Source organism: Actinia tenebrosa, unplaced genomic scaffold, assembly GCF_029948245.1.
Source record: "Actinia tenebrosa isolate PJP-AT-01 unplaced genomic scaffold, QUT_ActTen_1.0 PGA_scaffold7__59_contigs__length_16204524, whole genome shotgun sequence".
Classification (NCBI taxonomy): domain Eukaryota; kingdom Metazoa; phylum Cnidaria; class Anthozoa; order Actiniaria; family Actiniidae; genus Actinia; species Actinia tenebrosa.
The window spans coordinates 4,472,728-4,500,546 of NW_028292584.1; the positions used below are offsets into that span (position 1 = coordinate 4,472,728).

Genomic DNA, 27,819 nt, shown 5'->3' on the forward strand with positions numbered 1-27,819 from the left:
TACACTCAACATCAAACATTGCTACATATATTTCTTTTATCACTTTAAGTATAGAAGCTTCCAGCTTCCAAAATGAAGCCTTTGGAATTAATGAACTACGGGTTCAAATTTTGCTCATTAGTCGATTAGTTCCAAAGTTTAAGATCACGTTGGAAGCCGAAAGTCGATATGATAATTCCTGGTTACGATGTGTAACATGCCTTGAAACAGACAGTAGGTATTTTGACTATTAGAGATATTTGAGTACTAAATCCAGGCCTAAGATTTCACTCCCAGAGGCCGTGGCAACGGGTAACCCCACCCCTCGGGTCCTTGCAGATAGCAATTTTTGACCTATAAATCCCTAAAATGGTCAAATAATCGTGTTAAGACTTTGTTGGCTTCAACATCTATCTTACAAATGAAATTGACTTTACACAGTAATTTCCGGTATCTAACTGTCGCTACCCCAAATTCCAAGGATTACGCTGTTTCAGAGTCTTATGACCATCGGTATCTTTTTACTTTTTCATCACGGAAAGATGTTTTGAATAAACGGACAAAAGACATAAGAAGATTTCAGGAACAAATGATCTCAATTCCTTACCCCAGCATCACTAGGACCAAAGGCAATGCTTGGGAAAACGCCCCTGGGCATTTCTGAAAGTACAGTTATCTAGTATTATTTCTAGCCCCAGGGCTATAGGAGGATTTAGGCCGGAGATCCGGAGGACAAAATGGACTTTGGACTGAGCTCAGAATAAACGCTTGCAACTTTGTGGGTTTTTGATGAAAGCTTAAATACAAATGCTCTCTCGGAGAGGAATTCTAGTTAATAGAGAGTTTTAGATTTACGCTCACGGCAAACGTGAAACGTCAGTTGACCAGTAAAAAAATATTTTAAATGACTGAAAAAGAATCGAAAAAAAGTCCAAGTAGTAGAAAAACAAAAGAGTATTTGCGCTTGGTGAGAAGGTTTGTAAAAGGTAAAGTAAAATAAAGGAAAACTATGAAAACGTGGTCACGTTTGCCGTTTGCGGGGAGATAAAAAAGTCAATCTAAAACTCTCTAATAGTCCCGAACTCGCGCAACCTCTCCCAAGGCCGCTGCCCGAGAAAACTGTTCTGCGCCGAAGCGCATTAAAACTCTTTTGATAAAAAAATGGAATATTCTACCGTTAGTTAATATACTACGCGCGTTTTGATTGATGGAAAAACTTGGGACGGATCGGATCGATGTCTTGCGCTTTACAAATTTTCTACTCTCGAACAATGGTTCCTATAGAAAAATTCATTTAGATAATTGATAATTCGTCAAAAGCTCGCGAACTAGGTAAGAGACGCTCTTTTAAAGCAATCAGCTCTAAAAACTGCCGAAGTAATACTTATCGACAAACACGCAAATCATGAGTCTAGACTACAATGTGCCAGCGGTTATTCGGACAAATGCAGGCGCGTAAAAAGCCTCAAAAATTTCGAAAAAAAAATTAAAGACCGCACTGAATGCTCAACATTGTTCTACCAAAAGTAAACTGACCAAAGGACTTTGAACAAAAGATTCGTCCACACGCACTGGTTAAGACAGCGAGTATTCGTGGTCACCCAACTAGCTGATACTTTATAACTATTTATATTTAACGCCATGGAGTAAAGACTCCCTGAGATAATGGATAGGATTAATCATTGAACCACATGATACCCGACAACCTATTGAAAGACGAGAGGATCTGCAACCATAGGCTGAAGTATTGTTGTTGCGGGTTGCGCGGGTCACATGGAGCACTATCTGTATTATTTGCCTTGAAACTCACTATCACGTTTTGTGCTTATGGAGTTTTCTAGGCATTTATAGATGCTAGTTCGCTCAGAGTTCTTCAAGTGGTTGCCAAATAAGACCACGCTTGCTATAGTCAAACTTTATGAATGAATGAGATGAGTGACTTATTCAGAGAAGACAAAGCTTATTATTGTGATACATTTATCATCTCAGAGTTAGTTTATGTCTGGGATATATTTACTTAGCGTAATGTAGAACCCAAATGACGGCTTGCAAGTCGGTTTAACACCATCCTTGGAGACTAACTTTACAAAAACCCCTTTTGCTACGCCATCTGAATCAAACATAAAGTCTTAGATACGAAGAGAAGAGGTTTTTGACTTACCATATCGAGAATTGACCAGCTCAATTTTTTCAAAAGCGCTCTTGCGGTTCCTCAAACTAGCCGCTCGAATTTCCACCACGATGATCCATGAAACACAACATAAAATGTATTGTCCTCTTTTCCACATATTGCTTGTTCTTGTCTTTCGATGACCATCAAAATGTATTTAATACGCTAATGGTTAGTGGTGTTCAAAACTAGAGCTCCCTGAGTCGGTAATCCGACGGTAATTTCTCTGACTGTCCGTCGGGATACGATCTGTAAATTAGCCAAGACCAACTTGTTTCGATCCTGTAAGTGACAGAGATGTAAAATGTATTAATAAAGCTGATCATTCCATTAGCCAATGAGGTCATGGAAAATATTCGCTTAGAAAAATGATACCTGTAGTCTGTGGCTCTCATCCGCCTCAGCGCGCTCCAAACAACATTGACGCTCTCTGCGGTTAAATACGATTCAATTAAATAATTTGAATGCGACAATATTTTTATGGCTTGAAGAAACTGCACCGTTAAGTAGTTACATGCTTCGATGAGTCATGGAACTATCTACGCGTCTCTGAGTGATTCACAACGCTTCGAACAAGGACGTGAATTAATCCCGTGAATCAGGACATCGGCGCGAAGATACGTGCAAAGGGGTTATACTCCTTCTCTACGGCGACCAGCCTGAAATCTTTCTGGTGTGTGTGAATATAGACCATTTGTATTACACAACTAAAATAATTTACTAAGATTATACAAACAACATTAACTTAGCCAGCCAGCCATATCACTGATTAACTACTAGACCATCAGGCAAGTAAGATAAGCCCTAGATCTTCCACAGCTTAGAGTATTGACAAAAGCGATTACGTCGAAATCTAGAAGCAACGAAAAACTCTTTTTTTCTTACCTACAAAACCAAACCAAATCAATTCTCATTTATAACTATCCCTGAACGCAAATCCTCCTCGAAGCCACGTATTTCTGAAGTAGTTTTGGAGTAAAATCGTTCGTGACGTATGTGGCACTTTCCGCTGGGTATGTCATTTGGTATGACTCCGGTGACCTATGACGTCAAACGACGTCCAGTGTTGTCAAAGTCGTATAATATAAGTCCGGATCTAAAGAATCCATTTTTGATCAGCTGACTGTTCAAATAAAATCTAAGCAGTGGTTTAGAATCGATAGAATATCCTAGTCTAGATGATTCGATTAGTATTTCCGATGACTCAAGGTTCGCGCTTGCTTGAATCTATTCATTTGCTCATTTCCATTCTGTCATTTTTTTTATTGCCCACCGGAAGTCTTTAATCTCTTGTGTTTTTATCAACTTGTGTTATGTCTGATAGTATAGCTAAGTTGTGTCTGAACACGTAGATATGTTCATTTTCTGTGTTAAACGTCATGAATGGAAAAGCTGAAGGGCCCTTCACTCTTGAGAAGAGCGTAAACATCCCCCTCCAAGGTTGATTGGGGAAGATAAGATTATCTTTTTAGATTGACTTTTGTAGACATACAAATATCCTGAACAAAAAAAAATATATATTCTGCTTGGACAGAAACTGGTGTCGTTCATTTGGTACGTTATTTGTTAGTAGCTTTTCGTGTTTTTTTTCTTTTTTTTTTTTTTTTTTTTTTCCGTTTATTAGTATTGCGTATTTTGTAGTTGTCGTTTTCTTCTGCCTCGTTTTTGATTTTATTTGTTTGAGAAGAACTTTATTTGTACCCATTATCACATTTGTTTTTCTCTTTTCTCTCTCTCTCTCTCTCTCTCTCTCTCTCTCTCTCTCTTTTATTATTATTATTTTGAAAAATGTTACGACGCATTGTATGAGGAAAAGTTTATCAAGTGTGCATTGCTGGTTTGCAATCATTCCCAAGAAAAGAAAATAACGAAAGACGCAGCGGCCATGTTGGATGATATAACAAAAGAGACCAATGACGAATCTTTTGTTAAATTCATCCAACATGGTGGCTGTGAAAACTATCAATTCTCTCGCAGTATTTCTTGATGATGTTGTTGATAATGGTGTTGATTTTCATTCAACAAATTCTTAATTTCAAAATGGCAGATAAACCTTCTTTTGCTTTTTATTTTTATTTTTATTACTGAGCTGCTCAAGTTCGGCCAACTCACATCATCGAGTTTTGACACAGGTAGTCTAGCACTGCAGCATTTGACTTACACGGAGTCTTTTTACTGGGTGAGTTTGACAAATGACAAAGGAATATGAACTTATCCGCAGTCTCCCATTTATGTACTTTTTTAGTCCGGATGAAAAGATATATGGTTAAAACCTTTTTCATGAATGCAATAAAAGTTCAGTTTGCTACTGGCGACTGATTGCCCCACTGATTGACCGCGCGCGTTTTTCGTAAATGATCATAAGTCTATCTTATATCTCTTATACCCAGGTCGTAACGGAATCGTAACGAGTTTGTTACCCTGAAGTTTAACGCGTAGGTCAAAACCTTCAGGGTAAAATAAAGCAATTATTTGAAGATCGATGAAACAAATTTAACCAAATGAACGTAAATGCTGTTCTCCTAACATCCGTTTTACGCACAACGATAGCTGCTTACGGTCACAGCACATTTTCGGTGTTTGTTTGTTTTTGTTTTTTTTTTTTCTGGCTGGGCAAAATGCACTTGAATTATCATAAACTAACATTACTCTCTGAAATATCTCTTGGCTTTTAATTGATCCAATCTATCTTGTTGATGTACAAATGGCATGAGTAAAGGGGAAAAAACTTCGAGAGATACTCCTCAATCAGTTAACTTACAATAGAGTAGCTATATTTAACTAACTTATCGATAAAGCAAGATTTGTTATCAGTGATAACAGTTGCTTGGGTGTGTGTTGTTTAAACAAGGCTCAAGGCTAAATTATAAAATCAAGGTCAACTAGAAGAGATGAAGTTTGGGTTTCAACTCGATCCTCAGCAGATGAACTCCATTAATATTTCTAGTAAGGGCGATAGACAACAGCTCAAAACATGCCAATCGACGTTTTCCTTGCCCATGAAGTCGTGATTGTAAAGGTAAGTTTTATGGTGGGAGGGGAGGGTGAGGAAGGATTGTACCTCTGCACTTCTTGCATTGCTTTTGTTTTGCTTTACAATATGTATTCCTTGTCGAAAACCCTTGAAAACCCTAGTTGACACCCACAGCACTGAACACTCCAATGGCTTTCAAATCGACTCGCATTGTGATTGGACAGCGAAATATATTTTCTCGTTTTTAATTGGTTTAAAAGAGAGACAATTTGAAATTTATTATAATTGGTAAAAAAGACGCATTGTGATTGGATAACAAAGCCGCATATTTTGAATTCTTGCTTTTGATTGGTTAAGACGGCGGAAGCTCGCTGCAGAGCAAGTCAGAATAGCTCGTTGGAGTTGTATATACGGGCTCCCTGTGGTAAAGTTATAATCTGAGGTCAAATCTAATAGACGCAGGCCCCATTTAGCTATTAATTAATAAGGTCAACTAGATTGAGTCATTTGAATACGCCCTAGATGACGTCGGTGTCTCTGAGAACCAAGTTCAAGATCAAGAGTAATAAGTTCTTAAAATCAGCCTAAAAATGTCCCGAGGGAAGGCGCTGTTTGTCAGGAAATATTACTATAAATTTCAATATTGCGAAACACCACAATAAACAATCTACGGACGTCTCGTGCCGTTTCGAGGATTATATTAATGCATTACAATATAGCCTACTGTGATTGGTGAGAATATTCGTAGTCATCTAGCCTAGATTAGCAAAGTTTTGTATTACCAAAAAAATTCTTATTTGGATTCCCTCAGGTATCTTTTAAAGTGAAGTATCTTTTTCGTGAAGTATGTTGCGTTTGACCATCGATTTTGGAGCCTTTTTATCTTATGCGTAAAGTTTTCTCATTTTAGACCACGTGTCATTCTCTTGAGAATAAGATTCTTTGTTTGAGTTGTATTCGTATTAATGTGTCTTATCGTGTGCAACCGTTAAACAAAGAATAATACTCTAGAGAATGACACGTGGTTTGAAAGTGGTTATAACTTGTCCTAAGGTAACGAGGCTGTTAAAATATGAATTAGAATAGGATAATGCAGTGGCCATACTGACTTAAACAATACAGTCACGTGCGCAAACACGTGCTAATTTAAAATAGCACCGCGTCATCTATATATAGATTCAGCGGTATATACCATTCATAGTAAAGAAACCCGTCACAAAGGCTTGCTTTATCCACGCATCGAGCAAGGAAGGAACTGAAGGAAGGATTGGTATAGGCTTCCTCGGCTCGTGCGTAATGTTATCCCATTTCCGACCACGTTTCTATGTTAAACGGTTGTGCTTAATTGCGCATGAGAAGACACATGAATATGGATACAACTTCAACAAAGAATCTCATTCTCAAGGGAATGACACATGGTCTGAAATGGGACAACATTACACCCAAGCCGAGGAGGTCTAAAGTACGGACACACGGTGCAACATTGCGCGCAATGTTGCATTCAATTGATGTTGCGAGGCATGACACACGACGCAATTTGTTGGACGCAACGTTGCTGTAGATAAGTAACAAACAATCCTACTTCAGCAACATTGCCTGCAATATTGCGCGCAATTTTTCACCGTGTTTTCGCGCCTCTATTGTCTGATTTACGTACTCCGCGAAGCTAAACCATTAAAACAGCACTTAAAAGCTTTTCAAATATCCCGAAAAGATTCTTTATATATTTTATCAGACAGACAGATTTTCGCGTACATTTTCAAGATATGGATAAGAGTAAAATATATATGTCATTGTTATATCTAGCACTTACGTTTTATATAATTTTTTTGTGTTTTTCGTATTTGTTTTCGTTTTATCATTTTTTTATTTATTTTTAGAAGTGAAGCAATAGAGCTCAAGCTTAGTACTCCAGTTTGGAATCAGTCACTGTTGCTCAGAGAGTAAGCCTTGATTATATGTAGAATATTGACGATATGTGTTCCAGTGAAGGAGATTTTGTGAGATTTCGTATTGATCAAGTTGTACATTTTATTTTTTTGTTTTATCGTTAATATTTGTGGATATTCTGCTGCTGAAATGAAGCTAACCTTGAGTAAATGTTATAAAGAAACAAAGTGGTCATTTTGGAATTTGAAAATGGTCTATGAGAATAAAAAAGTTCAAACTAAGTCTATTTTTATATTCTGATATGCGTATGGTTGACTTACGATTGGTGCAGCCACCTCCCACTCTCCGTTAGACGTAGGTTAGAACCGGAAGTAGAATACCAAGCGGAAGTGAAGTTTAGTGGGAAATTATTCACCCACCCCTACCCCCTTGGGACATTTTGTACTTTAATCGTCAATTTAAAAATATATTTTTGGATTTGTACGGAATAGACCCCTTCGGCTCTGACGTAATGTTTTCCCATTTCAGACCACGTGTCATTCCCTTGAGAATAAGATTCTTTGTTTGAGCTGTATCCATATTCATGTGTCTTCGCATGCGCAACCGAGCGCAAACCTTAAACAAAGAAATGATACTCTAGGGAATGACATATGGTCTGAAATGGGAAAACATTACGTCAGAGCCGAAGGGGTCTATTGAAGTAAAAAGATATCTTCTTCCTCTTGCATTGTTCAATTTTCTTCTCTCCCCTTCTCTAACCACCCCCTCTATCCCTTCCCGTTTGCCAACTCCCTGGATGTTACAAGACGCTGAAATTATTTTACGAGTTTAAAGAGTTTTTGTCGTGCACTTTTAAACAACACTGAATTGTTTGTCGCAGGAAAAGAATGATTCGTAAAACAGAACGAATGGTCGACGGAAATGACATTCAAAACTAAATGTTGTCTAATATAATATTATAATATGTATTTTGTTTAAACTACGCTATATTTCTATTGAATTATTTCGTGGTCTCATCTGTTTAGTTTATCAGTAGTTTAGTTCTGTTTATCAGTACCAAACAATAGTAGAACCCGGCTTTGTCAGTGAAGTACGATCGTGCGTTTGTCCGTTCGTAGAGGATTCATGGATTTATTTTTTATGAACTTACATTCGAATACAAACTCACCAAGAACTTACTAAACGAAGTAGAAAAAATTACATAACGCGTATATTAAAGTGCGCCTGAGATATTCATTCATTAATATTCATTATATTTCATCGCTTTGTCAAAATAATGATAAAACGCTTGGCGAATCAACCATGACCACTCAATTATTGCAGAGCTAACCGCTTGGGAATAAGAAAGATTTTGACATAGTTTAATCTATGTCTCTCGTTCTTTATCGGCTCCACTCCAATTTGCCCAAATATTCTAATAAACACTAATGAAATCCCCAAGCTTACCTTTAAAATTTTTTTGATCCAACTTGGTTCGCCCGGCGTTCAAATTCAGCAGCATATAGCAATCCATATCACTGTGCCTTGCTTTAAATACCATGGATTAATCCCACTCACAGGAAGGAAGAGTGCCAACCACTCACCACTACAATACAGCAAAGATTGACTCTATTGTGACGTCATGTGCGAATGTCATCCTGTGGTGGACGTAATATTGACACGTGACGTTAGACATCGATGGCTGGAGAAAAGAATTAGGACTGACAAAATAGGAGTATTTTCCATATGTTCTAATAGACCTCTTTACCTTTACCTAAATGTTTTCCCATTTCAGACCACGTGTTATTTCCTTGAGAATGATCCTTTGTTTGAGTTGTATCCATATTCATGTGTCTTCTTGTCCGCAACTGTTAAACAAAAAAATAGAATTAGTTATGAAATTGGAAACAACAAAAAACAAAAAAAAAAAAAGAAAAACAAGATTAAAGAATTAAAGCAATACAATTATGAGGAAATTACTTCTCAAAACTACATACATAATATTTGTGGGCAAAAATACTTCGCCAAAAAGTCCCCTACAAAAGTCTATATATCGTTTTTCAGCACAATTGGTAGACATAGCTCGTCATGACTATAACGGTTTGCGGTTACTTCCCGTGTTCGTACACGACCCTATATGTAATGCTGTTCATGTTAGCCTCGTGTGCTTGTTACATTCGTATGTGTAGTAGTGACATTCTTGGGGTTTGTGTCCTATAGTTACGTGTTCGTTGCTATCAGGGTTAAATAATAAAAAATGTCCGTAGATCTAATGATAATGTCTCCAATAGCGATTCCTTGCTCGCTACCGGGGTTTGATTTCCTCGAATGTTTTTTTTAAGTTACATACTTGTCGCGTGACGGCGTGGCGCTGCAGGGATAGAGGGACTCCAGTCGTGAAAATCCAACATTCCACGCTTTTCATGATTAAATTTAATCCGGAATAAAAATACCTGAGGAAGGAATTTGGTTTATCGACGAACTGTTATCTATCTACAAGTTAAAGGTCATTTATAGAACTTGTTTAAAGGATTACATTAGCTACAGGAGCTAGACGTTATTTATGGAAGTTTAGGGTGTTACTATATGTCCAACTAAGGAAAACTTTACTAGCTTAAGGAAAAACTTTACTTTGTTAGCGACTCAAAAAAAACCGTCTTCAAAAAAGTTTTTTTTTTCAAAATTAAAAATTAAAAAATCATCACTAATTATGAAATTGTTCAAATATTTTCTGAGCTAGAGATTGCTTTCTGAATCGACGCTTTGTCGCTTACAGGCGTCGCCCCAGCTGATATCAGACTGCATATATTTTGTCTTACATCACTATTTAACTGCGACTTTTGTTCACCATTTCGGAGACAAAAAATTCAGCCATTTTGACGCAAATACATTTTATATTTGTACATTCTTGTACCTTACTTCTTCATGCAGACCCCTTGTATTGAATACTGTCCTGGAGGTCGGCCAGTTCGTACATGGGACAATAAAAAATTCCAAACATTTGAAGAGTCCTCAACTCTCTGAAGAAGAAATAAAAGTTGACACTCTCCCTCACAGGTTGAGTTCGATAGTGTGAGGGGTCTGCGCGCCAAAATAATCCAATTACTCTAATCGATCTCTTAATTAGTTTCGGCGTTAAGTTTTCTCATTTCAGAGAATGTGTCATTCCCTAGAGTATCGTTCCTTTGTTTATCGGTTGCACATGAGAAGACACATGAATATATGGATACAACACAAACAAAGAATCTTATTACAATCTCTTACAGAGAATGACACGTGGTCTGGAATGGGTAAAACATTACGCCCAAGGTAAAGAGGTCTATCTATTGCTTACTATCAATCACGTGACTTTTTGGAGTTGCCTGGGGGAGGGGGGGGGGGGGCAAACAAGCGGTTGACTGGGGGGCAACTAGCGGATGCTAAGTCAAAACATATTAAAATAAGTCCTCAAACTATTGTATTTGACTATTTTCACGACATCAAACCAGAAAACAAGAGATCAAAACAACCTCCAGGATTCTACAAGCCATCAAAAAAGAGCTTTTAAGGGATACTCCTTACTCAGTTTAGGGGGGATACTTCTCAATAAAGTTAAGTGATAGACCTATAGTTCACGTAAGGGATCCTAGTTATACATCGTAATATTTTGTTCTTTCCCCTTCTTTGCGGCGCTATTATTGAATCGCCGGTACTTATTACGTAAGGATATTGTCCATACACCTTTACGAACACGGCATGGCAAATTCGTACCTATTCTAGTTCCACTGAGAATCAATTTATAACCGCTCACACAAGCTGAATAGTGGCGCGCGGAAAAAGTAATTTTTCAGCATGTTTTATCGGACTCCGAGTCCAGGACTGTTTTTTCACATTCATACAAAATCTAGCTTTATGATGTTTTCAAACTAAAAGTGGTAGGAATTGAAAAAAATGGCTTCCAAATGGGTTTCAAAAGGAACGTACGGGAGAAGACTACATCACGGGCGGAGAGGGACACCTATCAAATACAGTAAATGTATGTAAATTGAGCTGTGAGGGGACCGTGAGATGCACTCTACGCCCGCGCTGTAGTCTTTTTCTCAAAACACAATTTCTAATCACAAGCCAAGCCTGTTATTCTTTATTCTTCCAGTTGGTTGTATCATAAAGCAATCGTACACGAAACCGAGGTTGATGAGGATGGATTTCTAACCTTTACAGTCATCATGGACGAAGTGACGAACAACAAGTTTGAGAAGAAATTTGAAGACTTTTTATCTCGATAATACAGATTTATGTCTGAAGTCAAATCGATGCTTAAAGCTTAAAAAATTTATTAGAATTTTGTAAAATATGTGTGTAACTATAAAAAATGAGATTGTGTGTGTTAGGTGCTTATTTTTGATAGGTGCTTAAATTGTTAGGTGCTTATTCTTGATTGAGCGCCTTCAACAATTGAACATAAGTCGAAAGTGGGACGCAAACTATAGCATCTCTATGGCTAAGAATACATTGGAAGATTCCAAAAGTGATTTTATTTTTTAAGAAAAGATCGATATGTGTCAATCAAATTATCATCTTCGTTGGTGATTTGCTTCGACTTTGTTTTATCGATCATCAAAGCATGAACTTACACGAGTGAAAACCGTTCTGCGCATGCTCTAAGTCCGTATGCAAATTAGTCAAAAATATGTAAATTTGACTTTCAAACATGCTAGCCTGCGTTCTGCGTTCTCTAGGTCTGCGAATTAACAGACAAAGCCGTGTTCTGAGACTCCCTGCGAATAGCGCGATTATATACAGTAGATCCTGATTGGCTAACAGAATATAAACAATTGCGACTAGAATATAGGTAATTTTGTGATTTATAAATGCGTTAATGACAATTCCGGACACGGAATTACCCTATTTCACTATTGCCCTATGACGTCACTGCTTGTTTATGTGGAGAAAAGAATCGCCAAATCCAATAGAAAATTCAACAAAATTTGCTCCTAGCGAAACAGTTTAATCTAAAATGGCCTGGTTTTCAGATATAATATGTGTTAATATGTACTAAAAAATATTCTGAGCGTTTGCTGGCTATTCTACTTCTCTTCGTGGATTGATACGGGTTTTAGAACAATTTTCGGTGAATTTACGCACAGGTAGCCCAAGCTTGGTTTCTGTGGTGTCCTGTTATAAGGAAATGTATGGAGATTGATCAAAAATTTCAATAAAGTCATTGGAACGTGAAATAAAGCCTCGAAATTTTACCCAATCATTGAGAAATAACACTTCTTTCGCTCTGCGTGGTTATTCCTATTTCTCAATGATCGGATAAAATTTCGAGGCTTTATTTCACGTTCCAATAATTTTATTGAAATTTTTGATCAATCTCCATACATTTCCTTATAACAGGACACCACAGAAACCAGTGATTTACGTTGATTTGACCCCCTCCGACGACCATGATCCTTTGCGTTTAAACAATAAATTGTTTTGATGTGACGTCATATTGAAATAGGGCAATTGCTACAGTATTCATAAATAAAAACAGCGTTAATTAAGATATGTACTGGCTGACGACGGAGACGGAGGGACACACCAGAAGACTTTACACCAGGAAACCCTCAGTGTTCATAAATAAAAAACAGTTGCCTAGGAACAAGTGTAGAAAAGGGGTTGGTCACCCTGTTGTATCTTTAGCACTTATCCGGCACCACAGGCAGTCAAAACTTTTGAATAGTCAACTAATACAACTAAACACATACATACTCATATATTTTTGAACACAAACACATATCACAACTCACCTTTTCTATTTTCACTTGAATAGTATTGATACAGGGATACTGTACAGAATATCCATCCCTTTGGATAACAGCTTTGCGGTATGATGGTAACTGTACGCCGCTCTATTTTCTGTTCTTAAATTGTTATCTGCCATAAACACAAGTAAGGCATCTTCGAACGTCTTTATTCATTCCCTGTTGGATAAAAATGAAACGAGATGGTTAAATAAGTGTAACAAAAACACAGATTGTCACAGAATAGCCTTTTAACGTTAAAAACTTTTCCTTCGCATTAAAGTCATATTTTATTATGAATTTCTAATAACTACTGCGTCAATGCAATTGTTTGAGGTACGTTAGACGTACATTTAACATTGATTTTAACTTGAAATATCAAGGAAAAATATTTTTCGATTCCCACACTCCACCTGAGAAAAGTCCGATCCAAGGGGTTAATCCAGGTTTCGATATTCCAAAATTTTGGATTTTGTTCCAAAAAGTATAATATTCCGAGAGAGCAAGTGAAATAGGTATCGATGGTGTAATTTGTTTTACTTTATTCGTAAACAAAACATGTTATTACGAGCATCAAATGTATTAATCCTCGAGCCAAGTGCATGCCTTACAACACACCTTCCCCTCCCCTAAAGAAGTAGTTGTTACATCAGTAATTTTTTGCAGCCATAACCTTACGCCAATTTCATCAGATTAAAAGATTGTCCTCCCTCCACGAAATCACACCTAGCATTTTAAAACCAAACGCGCCGATCTCTTTTTTCAAATGCGCTTTGACATTGATCTACATGCAGTATCAACGAACATCTATGAACTATCTAAGCACGATTTTTAATAGTAGCATAGATAATCCAAATATTTTGTTATCTCCATTATTTGTTTGCGGCGCTCTAGTCGAATCTCAAAGTCCCTGATAAGTGGACTTATTATAATATGACATAGCATTAGTGTGGTATACTTGCAGTCCAGGTGTATAAAATGACATGGTATTAGTTTGGTATACTTGCAGTCAAGGTGTGTAATATGACATAGTATTAGTGTGGTATACTTGCAGTCCAGGTGTATAATATGACATAGTATTAGTGTGGTATACTTGCAGTCCAGGTGTATAATATGACATAGTATTAGTGTGGTATACTTGCAGTCCAGGTGTATAATAAGACATAGTATTAGGGTGATATACTTGTAGTCCAGTTGTATAATATAACATAGTATTAGTGTGGTATACATGTAGTCCAGGTGTATAAAATGACATGGTATTAGTGTGGTATACTTGTAGTCCAGGTATATAATATGACATAGTATTAGTGTGGTATACTTGCACTCCAGGTGTATAATATGACATAGTATAAGTGTGGTATACTTGCAGTCCAGGTGTTTAAAATGACATGGTATTAGTGTGGTATACTTGTAGTCCAGGTGTATAATATGACATGGTATTAGTTTGGTATACTTGCAGTCCAGGTGTATAAAATGACATGGTATTAGTGTGGTATACTTGTAGTCCAGTTGTATAATATAACATAGTATTAGTGTGGTATACTTACAGTCCAGGTGTATAAAATAACATGGTATTAGTGTGGTATACCTGTAGTCCAGGTGTATAAAATGACATGGTATTAGTGTAGTATACCTACAGTCCAGGTATAAAATATAACATGGTATTTGTGTGGTATACTTCCAGTCCAGCTGTATAATATGACATGGTATTAGTTTGGTATACTTACAGTCCAGGTGTATAAAATAACATAGTATTAGTGTGGTATACTTGCAGTCCAGGTATATAAAATGACATGGTATTAGTGTGGTAAACTTGTAGACCAGGTGTATAATATGACATGGTATTAGTGTGGTATACATGTAGTCCAAGTGTATAAAATGACATGGTATTAGTGTGGTATACTTGCAGTCCAGGTGCATAAAATGACATGGTATTAGTGTGGTATACATGTAGTCAAGGTGTATAAAATAACATGGTATTAGTGTGGTATACCTACAGTCCGGGTATAAAATATAACATGGTATCCGTGTGGTATACTTCCAGTCCAGCTGTATAATATGGCATGGTATTAGTGTGGTATACTTACAGTCCAGGTGTATAAAATGACATGGTATTAGTGTGGTATACTTGCAGTCCAGGTGTATAAAATGACATGGTATTAGTGTGGTTTACTTGCAGTCCAGGTGTATAATATGACATAGTATAAGTGTGGTATACTTGCAGTCCAGGTGTATAATATAACATAGTATTAGTGTGGTATACTTGCATTCAAGGTTTATAATAAGACATAGTATTAGGGTGGTATACTTGTAGTCCAGGTGTATAATATAACATAGTATTAGTGTGGAATACTTGCAGTCCAGGTGTATAAAATAACATGGTATTAGTATGGGATACTTGCAGTGCAGGTGTATAAAATGACATAGTATTAGTGTGGTATACTTGCAGTTCAGGTGTATAAAATGACATGGTATTAGTCTGGTATACTTGCAGTCCAGGTGTATAAAATAACATGGTATTAGTGTGGTATACTTGCAGTCCAGTTGTATAAAATGACATGGTATTAGTGTGGTATACTTGTAGTCCAGGTATATAATATGACATGGTATTAGTGTGGTATACTTGCAGTCCAGGTGTATAAAATTACATGGTATTAGTGTGGTATACTTGCAGTCCAGGTGTATAAAATAACATGGTATTAGTGTGGTAAACTTGCAGTCCAGGTGTTTAAAATGACATGGTATTAGTGTGTTATACTTGTAGTCCAGGTGTATAATATGACATCGTATTAGTTTGGTATACTTGCACTCCAGGTGTATAATATGTCATGGTATTAGTGTGGTGTACCTGTAGTCCAGGTGTATAAAATGACATGGTATTAGTGTGGTATACCTGTAGTCCAGTTGTATAAAATGACATGGTATTAGTGTGCTATACTTGTAGTCCAGGTGTATTAAATGACATGGTATTAGTGTGGTATACTTGTAGACCAGGTGTTTAATATTACATGGTATTAGTGTGGTATACTTGCAGTCCAGGTGTATAATATGACATAGTATTAGTGTGGTATACTTGCAGTCCAGGTGTATAATAAGACATAGTATTAGTGTGGTTTACTTGTAGTGCAGGTGTATAATATAACATAGTATTAGTGTGGTATACTTGCAGTCCAGGTGTATAAAATGACATGGTATTAGTGTGGTATACTTGCAGTCCAGGTGTATAAAATGACATGGTATTAGTGTGGTATACTTCTAGTCCAGGTATATAATATGACATAGTATTAGTGTGGTATACTTGCAATCCAGGTGTATAAAATGACATGGTATTAGTGTGGTATACCTGTAGTCCAGCTGTATAAAATGACATGGTATTAGTGTGGTATACTTGCAGTCCACGTGTATAAAATGACATGGTATTAGTGTGGTATACTTGCAGTGCAGGTGTATAAAATAACATAGTATTAGTGTGGTATACTTGCAGTCCAGGTGTTTAAAATGACATGGTATTAGTGTGGTATACTTGTAGTCCAGGTGTATAAAATGACATGGTATTAGTGTGGTATACTTCTAGTCCAGGTATATAATATGACATAGTATTAGTGTGGTATACTTGCAATCCAGGTGTATAAAATGACATGGTATTAGTGTAATATACCTGTAGTCCAGGTGTATAAAATGACATGGTATTAGTGTGGTATACTTGCAGTCCAGGTGTATAAAATGACATGGTATTAGTGTGGTATACTTGCAGTCCAGGTGTATAAAATAACATGGTATTAGTGTGGTATACTTGCAGTCCAGGTGTTTAAAATGACATGGTATTAGTGTGGTATACTTGTAGTCCAGGTGTATAATATGACATGGTATTAGTTTGGCATACTTGCAGTCAAGGTGTATAATATGTCATGGTATTAGTGTGGTATACCTGTAGTCCAGGTGTATAGAATGACATGGTATTAGTGTGCTATACTTGCAGTCCAGGTGTATAAAATGACATGGTATTAGTGTGGTATACTTGTAGACCAGGTGTTTAATATGACATGGTATTAGTGTGGTATACTTGCAGTCCAGGTGTATAATATAGACATAGTATTAGTGTGGTATACTTGCAGTCCAGGTGTATAATATGACATGGTATTAGTGTGGTATACTTGCAGTCCAGGTGTATAAAACTACATGGTATTAGTGTGGTATACTAGCAGTCCAGGTGTATAAAATGACATGGTATTAGTGTGGTATACTTGCAGTCCAGGTGTTTAAAATGACATGGTATTAGTGTGTTATACTTTTAGTCCAGGTGTATAATATGACATGGTATTAGTTTGGTATACTTGCACTCCAGGTGTATAATATGACATGGTATTAGTGTGGTATACCTGTAGTCCAGTTGTATAAAATGACATGGTATTAGAGTGCTATACTTGTAGTCCAGGTGTATCAAATGACATGGTATTAGTGTGGTATACTTGTAGACCAGGTGTTTAATATTACATGGCATTAGTGTGGTATACTTGCAGTCCAGGTGTATAATATGACATAGTATTAGTGTGGTATACTTGCAGTCCAGGTGTATAATAAGACATAGTATTAGTGTGGTATACTTGTAGTGCAGGTGTATAATATAACATAGTATTAGTGTGGTATACTTGCAGTCCAGGTGTATAAAATGACATGGTATTAGTGTGGTATACTTGCAGTCCAGGTGTATAAAATGACATGGTATTAGTGTGGTATACTTCTAGTCCAAGGGTATATAATATGACATAGTATTAGTGTGGTATACTTGCAATCCAGGTGTTATAAAATGGACATGGTATTAGTGTGGTATACCTGTAGGTGCAGGTGTATAAAATGACATGGTCAGTAGTGTGGTATACTTGCCGTCCAGGGGTATAAAATGACATGGTATTAGTGTGGTCTACTTGCAGTGCAGGTGGTATAAATAACATGGTATTAGTGTGGTATACTTGCAGTCGCAGGTTGTGTAGAAATGACATGGTATCCAGTGTGTATACTTGTAGTCCAGGTGTATAATATGACATCGTATTAGTTTGGTATACTTGCAGTCAAGGTGTATAATATCTCATGGTATTAGTGTGGTATACCTGTAGTCCAGGTGTATAAATCACATGGTATTAGTGTGCTATACTTGCAGCCCAGGTGTATAAAATGACATGGTATTAGTGTGGTATACTTGTAGACCAGGTGTTTAATATGACATGGTATTATGTGGGGTATACTTGCACTCCAGGTGTATAATATGACATAGTATTAGTGTGGTATACTTGAAGTCCAGGTGTTAATATTGACATAGTATTAGTGTGGTAATACTTGTAGTCCAGGTGTATAAAAATGACATGGTATTAGTCTGGTATACACTTGCAGTCCAGGTGTATAAAATGACATGGTATTAGTTGTAGGTTTACTTGCAGTCAGGGTGGTATAAAATGACATGGTATTAGTGTGCTTTTATACCTTCAGTCCAGGTATAAATATGAACCTGGTATTTGTGTGGTACATCCAGTCCAGGGGACATACTAGTAAATGACATGGTATTAGTGTGGTTATACTTGCAGTCCAGGTGTGCGATAATAATGACATGGTATTAGTGTGGTATACTTGCAGTCCAGGTGTATAAATGGGCATAGTGGTATTGTGTGGTATACTTGCAGTCCAGGTGTATAATAAAAATGGTATTAGTGTGGATACTTGCAGTCCAGGTGTATATGTGACATGGTATTAGTTGTGGTATACTGTTGCTCAGGTGTATATAAATGACATGGTATTAGTGTAGGTATACTTGTGTTGGAAGTCCATTCCCGGGGTATAATGACATGGTATTAGTGTGGTATACTTGCAATCCAGGTGTATAAACTTATGACATGGTATTAGTTTGGTATACTTGCAATCCAGGTGTATAAAATGAATTGGTATTAGTGTGGTATACTTGCAGTTCAGGTGTATAAAATGACATGGTATTAGTGTGGTATACTTGCACTCCAGGTGTATAAAATAACATGGTATTAGTGTAGTATACTTGCAGTCCAGGTGTATAAAATGACATGGTATTAGTGTGTATACTTGCAGTCCAGGTGTATAAAATGACATGGTATTAGTGTGGTATACTTGCAATCCAGGTGTATAAAATGACATGGTAGTAGTGTGGTATACTTGCAGTCCAGGTGCATAAAATGACATGGTATTAGTGTGGTATACATGTAGTCAAGGTGTATAAAATGACATGGTATTAGTGTGGTATACCTACAGTCCAGGTATAAAATATAACATGGTATTTGTGTGGTATACTTCCAGTCCAGCTGTATAATATGACATGGTATTAGTTTGTTATACTTACAGTCCAGGTGTATAAAATGACATGGTATTATTGTGGTATACTTGCAGTCCAGGTATATAAAATGACATGGTATTAGTGTGGTAAACTTGTAGACCAGGTGTATAATATGACATGGTATTAGTGTGGTATGCATGTAGTCAAGGTGTATAAAATGACATGGTATTAGTATGGTATACTTGCAGTCCAAGTGTATAATAAGACATAGTATTAGGGTGATATACTTGTAGTCCTGGTGTATAAAATGACATGGTATTAGTGTGGTATACTTGCAGTCCAGGTTTATAATATCACATGGTATTAGTCTGGTATACTTGCAATCGAGGTGTATAATATGACATGGTATTAGTGTGGTATACCTGTAGTCAAGGTGTATAAAATGACATGGTATTAGTGTGGTATACTTGCAGTCCAGGTGTATAAAATGACATGGTATTAGTGTGGTATACTTGCAGTCCAGGTGTATAATATGACATAGTATAAGTGTGGTATACTTGCAGTCCAGGTGTATAAAATGACATGGTATTAGTGTGGTATACTTGCAGTCCAGGTATATAAAACGACATGGTACTAGTGTGGTATACTTGCAGTCCAGGTGTATAAAATAACATGGTATTAGTGTGGTATACTTGTAGTCCAGTTATATAATATGACATAGTATTAGTGTGGTATACTTGCAATCCAGGTGTATAAAATGACATGGTATTAGTGTGGTATACTTCCAGTCCAGGTGTATAATATAACATAGTATTAGTGTGGTATACTTGCAGTCCAGGTGTATAAAATAACATGGTACTAGTCTGGTATACTTGCAGTCCAGGTGTATAAAATGACATGGTATTAGTGTGGTATACTTGCAGTCCAGGTGTATAATATGACATGGTATTAGTGTGGTATACTTGCACTCCAGGTGTATAATGTGACATGGTATTAGTGTGGTATACCTGTAGTCCAGGTGTATAAAATGACATGGTATTAGTGTGGTATACTTGTAGTCCAGGTATATAATATGACCTAGTATTAGTGTGGTATACTTGCAATCCAGGTGTATAAAATGACATGGTATTAGTGTGGTGTACTTGCAGTCCAGGTGTATAAAATGACATGGTATTAGTGTGGTATACTTGCAGTCCAGGTGTATAAAATGTCATGGTATTAGTGTGGTATACTTGTAGTCCAGGTATATAATATGACATAGTATTAGTGTGGTATACTTCTAATCCAGATGTATAAAATGACATGGTATTAGTGTGGTATACTTGCAGTCCAGGTGTATAAAATGACATGGTATTAGTGTGGTATACCTGTAGTCCAGGTGTATAAAATGACATGGTATTAGTGTAGTATACTTGCAGTCCAGGTGTATAAAATGACATGGTATTAGTGTGGTATACTTGCAGTCCAGGTGTATAAAGTGACATGGTATTAGTGTGGTATACTTGCAGTCCAGGTGTATAAAATAACATGGTATTAGTGTAGTATACTTGCAGTCCAGGTGTATAAAATGACATGGTATTAGTGTGGTATACTTGCAGTCCAGGTGTATAAAATGACATGGTATTAGTGTGGTATACTTGTAATCCAGGTGTATAAAATGACATGGTAGTAGTGTGGTATACTTGCAGTCCAGGTGCATAAAATGACATGGTATTAGTGTGGCATACATGTAGTCAAGGTGTATAAAATGACATGGTATTAGTGTGGTATACCTACAGTCCAGGTATAAAATATAACATGGTATTTGTGTGGTATACTTCCAGTCCAGCTGTATAATATGACATGGTATTAGTTTGGTATACTTACAGTCCAGGTGTATAAAATGACGTGGTATTATTGTGGTATACTTGCAGTCCAGGTATATAAAATGACATGGTATTAGTGTGGTAAACTTGTAGACCAGGTGTATAATATGACATGGTATTAGTGTGGTATGCATGTAGTCCAAGTGTATAAAATGACATGGTATTAGTATGGTATACTTGCAGTCCAAGTGTATAATAAGACATAGTATTAGGGTGATATACTTGTAGTCCTGGTGTATAAAATGACATGGTATTAGTGTGGTATACTTGCAGTCCAGGTTTATAATATCACATGGTATTAGTGTGGTATACTTGCAATCGAGGTGTATAATTTGACATGGTATTAGTGTGGTATACCTGTAGTCAAGGTGTATAAAATGAAATGGTATTAGTGTGGTATACTTGCAGTCCAGGTGTATAAAATGACATGGTATTAGTGTGGTATACTTGCAGTCCATGTTACGGCTGGGGCAATCTTTCGAGTTTCCCCGGGTCGGCCGTGTTAGAACAGCAAATCACTTACTGAGATTCCATCATTCAATCACTGCATTTACTAGAATCACGTAAAGACTGGGTAAAATACAATAAGGTATATCTGTATTAGTTAAAACCGCTTACAAATAGAAAAAATGTGCTTGATTAGAGAATGATTATGCAACACGTGGTCTAGCGATACTTAGAAATGAATGCTCAGCCAACTATAGGAAGTTTATGCTGAATAATAATATTGATAATTCCTTGTAGGAGAACTAAATATAATGAGTTACATACCTCTGTGCTACTTGGCCGGATAGCAAATTAGTTAATATTCTAAGGAGCTTCTTTCTTAGTTTAACTTTCCTTCGACACGCTACATCAACTTATCACCCAAATCAAACTATCCGATTACGGTTATGTGATACGAGCATAATCACTGGTAAATCATTAACATGGCTCCCCTAAATTGTGATTACAATTTACCCCAAACAAAACAAACTATATATATTACTAAAAAATGTTCAATATTCAGTGTTCAACTTGGATATTCACGTTATATGGCTCCTTGGCTGGGACTCCCTGGTCTCTCATTTATTAGTTGTCATCGCTTCTCAGGAGCAGAACAAGCTTGTGGATCGGCCTTTCTAAGTATGTCATCTTGGAGCCGGTTCTTCTTCCTGAGGAATCGAGGTGAGGAGAGGAGACAGCAATCTTGACTTTGCGGACGTAGCCGTCTTCGTCTTTATATGGCTGTACAATGCGTGCGAGCTGCCACTTAGATCTCGGGTTGTCCGCATCCTTCAGTATGACGATGTCATCCACTGACAGATTCTTTCGGGGGCGCAACCACTTTTGTCGTTCTTGCAGAGACTGTAAGTAACATCTTCTCCAACGTTGCCAGAACTCATTGGTTAGGTGTTGGACTCTGCGCCATCTTTTTCTTGAGTGTAGGTCCGCCCTCTGGAAATCTCCCGGTGGAGGCATTACTATCGTAGTCTTCATGGTCAGCAAGTGACTCGGCGTTAATGCATCTAAGGAATCTGGTTCTGTGAGACCGTTGGTAGTGAGGGGGCGGCTGTTTACTATCGCTTTCTGCTTCGATCATCAGTGTCCTCAAGGATTCATCATCGAGTTGCTTTCCATGAGTCTGTAGCAGAGCTGTTAGCACGCTTCTCACGCTGCGAATCTGCCTTTCCCACACGCCGCCCATGTGGCTTGCGTGCGGGACATTCATCTTAAACTGTATCCAATCGCAATTGGTCTTTATCAGCTCTCTCTTTATGGCATCTTGGTCCATTTCCTTCATGGCTGCGTCAAGCTCATTTCTAGCACCCACAAAGTTCGTTCCTTGATCCGATCTTAATTGGCGCACTGGTCCACGCCGTCCGGTAAACCTTCGGTAGGCGTTGATGAAGGAATCTGTTGTCAGCGATGCTGCTGTTTCTATGTGAACCGCACGTGAGGCCATGCAGGTGAATAGGACTCCGTACCTTTTCAGCTCACGTCTTCCTTCCTTTATGTACCAGGGGCCAAAGTAGTCCACCGCACTGTATGTGAAAGGTGGAGCTTCTTCCAGTCTGTCTTTAGGAAGATCACTCATTTTCTGTTTCTGAGTGGTGCCTCTCAGCCTTTGACATGCGACGCATTTGGAGATGTAGTGTCCCACTGCTGAGCTTCCATCAATAATCCACAAGCCAGCAGCGCGTATGTCTGCTAGTGTTCTTGCCTTGCCTTGGTGGGCTCTCTGATGATAGTGGCGGATTACTAGACCTGTCACGTGACATTTCTTTGGGAGGATAACGGGATGTTTCACTTGGAAGGGAAGGTCGGCCAATCCGATTCTGCCACCAACGCGGAGAACCTGGTTTTCGTCAAGAAACGGACTCAGACGGAGAAGAGAGCTAGATTTCACAATCTTTTCTGCTGGACGTCCCAGGGCTTTTAGAGCTCTCATTTCTTCAGGAAAGGATTGGCTCTGGACAGCCTTCAGGATCAGAGTTTCCGCTTGTTGTAGGTCTTGCACATCGAACTGAACTCTTTCCCTTGTTGACGTTCCGTCTCTTCGACTTTTATAGGGATCCACCCTTTCCTTGCGTGCGTTTATCGTCCAGGCTAGCTTCTGCACAAATTTCTTGCATATCACGATGGCTCTCTTGGCGCGATACCAATCTGAAAAGTACTTGACACGCTCCAATATTGTTGGGTATTCCTTTGAGTGCGTTGCTAAGGCTGTGACTTTCTTCACTTCTGGATCGCTGTGGTTGATAACTGTGAAGGTTTCTGATAAAGTCTGGGACTCTTTGATTGGGTGCCAAAGGAAGCTTGGGCCATTCCACCATCGTTTGTTCTCGATCAGCTCTTGAGCACTAAGACCTCTGGAAGCGTCGTCAGCCGGATTCATGCTTGTTTCCACGTACTTCCATTGGTGAGGCGAGGAGCGTTCACGAATTTGCTGAACGCGGTTTGCCACGAACGTGTGAAAACGCCTTGCATCGTTGGATATATAACCAAGAACGACTTTACTGTCCGTCCAGAACACTTCTGCTATTTCTTCGTATTTCAACTCTTTCTTCAGAAAGCCGCTAACCTTGGCGGATACCAATGCTGCCGTGAGTTCTAGGCGAGGCACTGTTATAGGTCTGAGTGGTGTCACTCTAGCCTTTGCCATTACCAGGGCGCAATGTATCTCGTCACGATCGTTCACCATTCTAAGGTAGGAGCACTGGCCATAGCCGTTGGTGCTTGCATCGGAGAAGTTGTGTATCTCGACGGTCTTGCACTCTCCAAAGCCTTCAGGTTTGTAGCATCTAGGAATCTTTAATTCGGCCAGGCGATGCAGCTCGCTCCTCCACTTCTCCCAACGAGGTCTGATTGACTCTGGTACTTTATCGTCCCATCCAACATTGTCTCTGGTAAGGTCTTGGAGTATCCTTTTGCCCACAAGAACAAAGGGAGCTACCATGCCCAGGGGGTCGTAAATAGAGCTTACCGTTGCTAATATTCCTCTTCTCGTCAATGGCCTGTCCTTCAGTTCGATCTTGAACTGCAGCTGATCCGACTCTATACACCATTGCACTCCCAGGGCTCTCTCGATGGGCAACAGGTCCTTGGTTATGTCAAGATTCTTTAAACCTTTCGCGCGTGACTCAATTGGGATTGATTCTATAACTGCTTTACTGTTCGATAGGAACTTGTGCAGGTTGAAGCCACCCCTCTGGCAGAGTGCCTTCGTGTTCCCGATAAGAGCGATGGCTTGCGCAATGGTTGGAACGGACTTTAACCCATCGTCTACATAGAAATCATTCCTAATGAACTCTGCTGCTTCCTTGCCAAACTCGATCTCGTAGTCGTCGGCTGTTGATTTCAAGGCAAAATTCGAACAGCCAGGTGAGGAGACCGCTCCGAAAAGGTGAACTGTCATCCTGTACTCTGTCAAAGGATTGTTCGTATCACCGTCCTCCCACCAAAGGAACCTAAGAAAGTTTCTATGTTCGACGTTTACCTTCACTTGGTGGAACATTCCTTCGATGTCACACATTAGTGCTACCGGTTCTTTCCTGAATCGGCACAGAACTCCTGAGAGGTTGTTCGTGAGGTCCGGTCCCTGAAGCAGATGTCTGTTGAGTGACTCGCCCTTGTATTCCGCACTGCCATCAAAGACAACTCTGATTTTATCCTTCTTCTGGGGGTGATAGACGCCGTGATGCGGGATGTACCACACTTGACCATCATCGCCGCTCTCCTTTGACTGGGGAACTTTTTCTGCATAACCTTTACTGAGCATCTCCTTCATGAATTCTTGGTAATGCTTGCGGTAGGTTTCGTCCTTTTCAAGCCTCCCTTTCAACCTCATCAGTCTGATTACGGCTAACTCTCTGTTGTTCGGCAGATTAATTCTATCATCTTTGAAGGGTAGAGGAATTTCATAATGGCCATCCTCTCTTTGGTTAATTCCATCTTTCATCCTTTGCATGAACTTGCGGTCATTGTAAGAGAGTGTCCGCTCTTCGTCTTGTGATTCATCAAAGTCAAGTTCGAACATCTTCGAAACTTGAAATGGTGTCATTATTTCCTTTGTTTGAGTACGCATGGAGAAGTGAAGTGGTTTCTTGGTCTCTCCTACAACCTCCCTGGCGAGTATGCGATGGCAGCCGCACTTCTCGTGGACATCCTTGCAGTCAGGATCTACTATGCCTATCACTCCCCATCCTAGCGCAGTCTTCTTCGCATAAGGTTCATCGTCCTTGCCCGGAATGACTTCTCTTGGCTTGATTGCGCGTGCGCAGTTTAGACCGATCAGCAACCCGATTTCCACGTCGCTTCTGTGTGGCATCAGTTGATCAGCTATACGCTCCAGGTGTGGCCACTTTCGAGCTGTTTCTGGTCGAGGAATCTGTCCTCTTCTCGCTGGAATGATTTCTCTTGAATACGTTCCGGGTAGTGGGATGATCTCACTTTCGTTTAGGCCTCGTACCACCAGACCGTTCACCTTCTGACAATCAATGAGACGTTCCGCAAGTACCGTTGACAATTTGAGCTTCACTTGGACTCCCTTCACTGCCATTCTTTCAACGACGTCATTCTTGATGAAACAGCCGTCTGACTGGTCGTCTAAGAGAGCGTATACAAGTACTTCCTGGGACGGATTGTCGCTGTGATGTATCCATACAGGAACGATCAGGGAATGGGCGGCACAGTCGTCTTGTTTCTGGTCACTGATCTTCGTACATTTCGATGAAACCTCCTTAACCTCTATTTCTTGATCAGAGTTCTCTTTCAATTCCTTCTTTGGAACGAACGTACCGTCGTGCAAGGACGTCGGATGGAAGCCGTGGCAACTCTTGCATACTGCTCTCCTTCTGCAATCCTTTCGCATGTGACCCCATCTTAGGCACCCGAGACAGAGTCCCTTCGCGCGTACGAAGCTTACTCTCTCTTTAGCTGATAGCTTTAGGAACGCCTTGCAGTCGTCTAGGTTATGTGGTCCCTTGCACGACGCACACTGCACTGACCTTTCTTGCTTCGAGTCGTCCTTTTTGGATCCTGAATTTTCTCGCTTTACTTCAGCGGAATCTGTGAAGAGGGATCTCTGATTGTAGATCCTTCCTACTCTGACAGGTTTGGCTATTTCCTCTTTCTTACTTTCTTCTTCTTTGAAGATTTTATTGGAGATTACCGGATTGCATGCGATCCTTGCCTCGCGCGATATAAAATTGCAGAACTCGGCGAATGGTGGGTATCCCATCTCATTCTCTCTTTCAAAGGGAAGCAAAACGCCGCTTCGTTCGCCGCTAATCCATCTATCTACCTCTCGACTCCAGCGATCTACTAAGTATCTTGGAAGTTTCTTGGCCATTTTTTGGTTTTCTTCCGGATCGTTTAGCACCTTTAGATACTTAACGTTCTGCATTGCGGCCAAGCAATGGAATAAAAAATCGGAAAATTTCCGCAAACTAACTCCATCGTTTGGAGGGATTTTCGGCCAATCACTTAGTTTCTTTCTGTATGCGTCAGCCACAAGGAAGGGGTTCCCGTACCGATATGCTAGTATACCCTTTGCCTGAAGGTACGCGTCCTTGCTATCCAAACATAGGAGACCGCTAATCGCTTCTTTGGCTTCCCCCGCGGTGTATTTTCCAAGATAATACAGCCGTTGAGCTGGACTTTCTATTCGGCTTTCTATTATAGTCTCAAAGGATTTAAGCCAATTAGGATAATGGAACATACTGCCTCTGAAGATTTCCGGTTCCGGAAGGGGAAGACTATCTATGTTGCGTCTTTCGGACAACAAATCTGCCAATCTGCAGAGGGCGTTATCATTATTCGAGCTTGGTGTACTACTATGCACGTTTGTTTCTCGGTAAGACACGAACTGCGATGCGTCGACATCGTCAAATAAATCCGTTGGTGGATCAAATGGGTTCCGTGTGTTCAAATGTGTTGACGGATAGTTGTCAAATGGTGTGCCTATGACGCGAGTTGAGGTGAAAGGATTTACAGACGAGTTCGAAGGTTTCGAATAATTTTTTAGCTCTGGATCTGTCTTATACTTGGACTCGAAATCAAGATTTTCTGACTTAGATTTGGATTCGAAACCAAGGTTTTCCGACTTAGTCGACTTAGATTCTTTTGCATGGATATGGGATTCTGATATGTTAGCTGCATGATGCGTAGATTGCATGACTGGATCGTGTTGCGGGGCTTCTTTGACGGAGTCAAGTTGCATACTCAAATATTTGTTTAAATCTTTCTCTGTGTCATCTTCTTTAGGCAAATCAAATGCGCCGTCGACTAATCCTAGCTCTGCTTCTTGTACCTTGGCAATCGCGTTCATTTCGGCCTTCGCAAGCGCTAGATTCTTAGCAATTCGAAACTTCGTCATCTCAGCCTCTTGTTTTCTTAGCGCGTCGGCTCTTTGTGCTTCT

General features: G+C 39.0%; 1 protein-coding gene and 1 long non-coding RNA gene across 7 annotated transcripts in view; one reads left to right on the forward strand and one right to left on the reverse strand.

Annotated features, from left to right (window-relative positions):
- Positions 1 to 27,819, forward strand: part of LOC116308610 (uncharacterized) — a 176,160-nt gene that overhangs the window by 137,033 nt on the left and 11,308 nt on the right. The gene's annotated exons all lie outside the window — the stretch shown is intronic.
- Positions 1 to 27,819, reverse strand: part of LOC116308600 (bone morphogenetic protein 1) — a 53,343-nt gene that overhangs the window by 18,118 nt on the left and 7,406 nt on the right. For 2 of the 6 annotated variants that reach the window (XM_089039882.1, XM_089039883.1), the window contains exons 2-6: positions 12,767 to 12,940; positions 9,907 to 10,012; positions 8,767 to 8,860; positions 8,460 to 8,650; positions 2,141 to 2,431 (exon numbers count right to left, since the gene is read on the reverse strand). In XM_089039882.1, the coding sequence (XP_088896008.1) occupies positions 2,141 to 2,267 (127 nt within the window). In that variant the 5' untranslated portion in view covers positions 2,268 to 2,431; positions 8,460 to 8,650; positions 8,767 to 8,860; positions 9,907 to 10,012; positions 12,767 to 12,940. Of the gene's footprint in view, positions 1 to 2,140; positions 2,432 to 2,524; positions 2,580 to 3,034; positions 3,229 to 8,459; positions 8,651 to 8,766; positions 8,861 to 9,906; positions 10,013 to 12,766; positions 12,941 to 27,819 lie in introns of those variants that run through there. The other 4 variants (XM_089039884.1, XM_031719060.2, XM_031719062.2 and 1 more) reach the window with 4 other exon arrangements.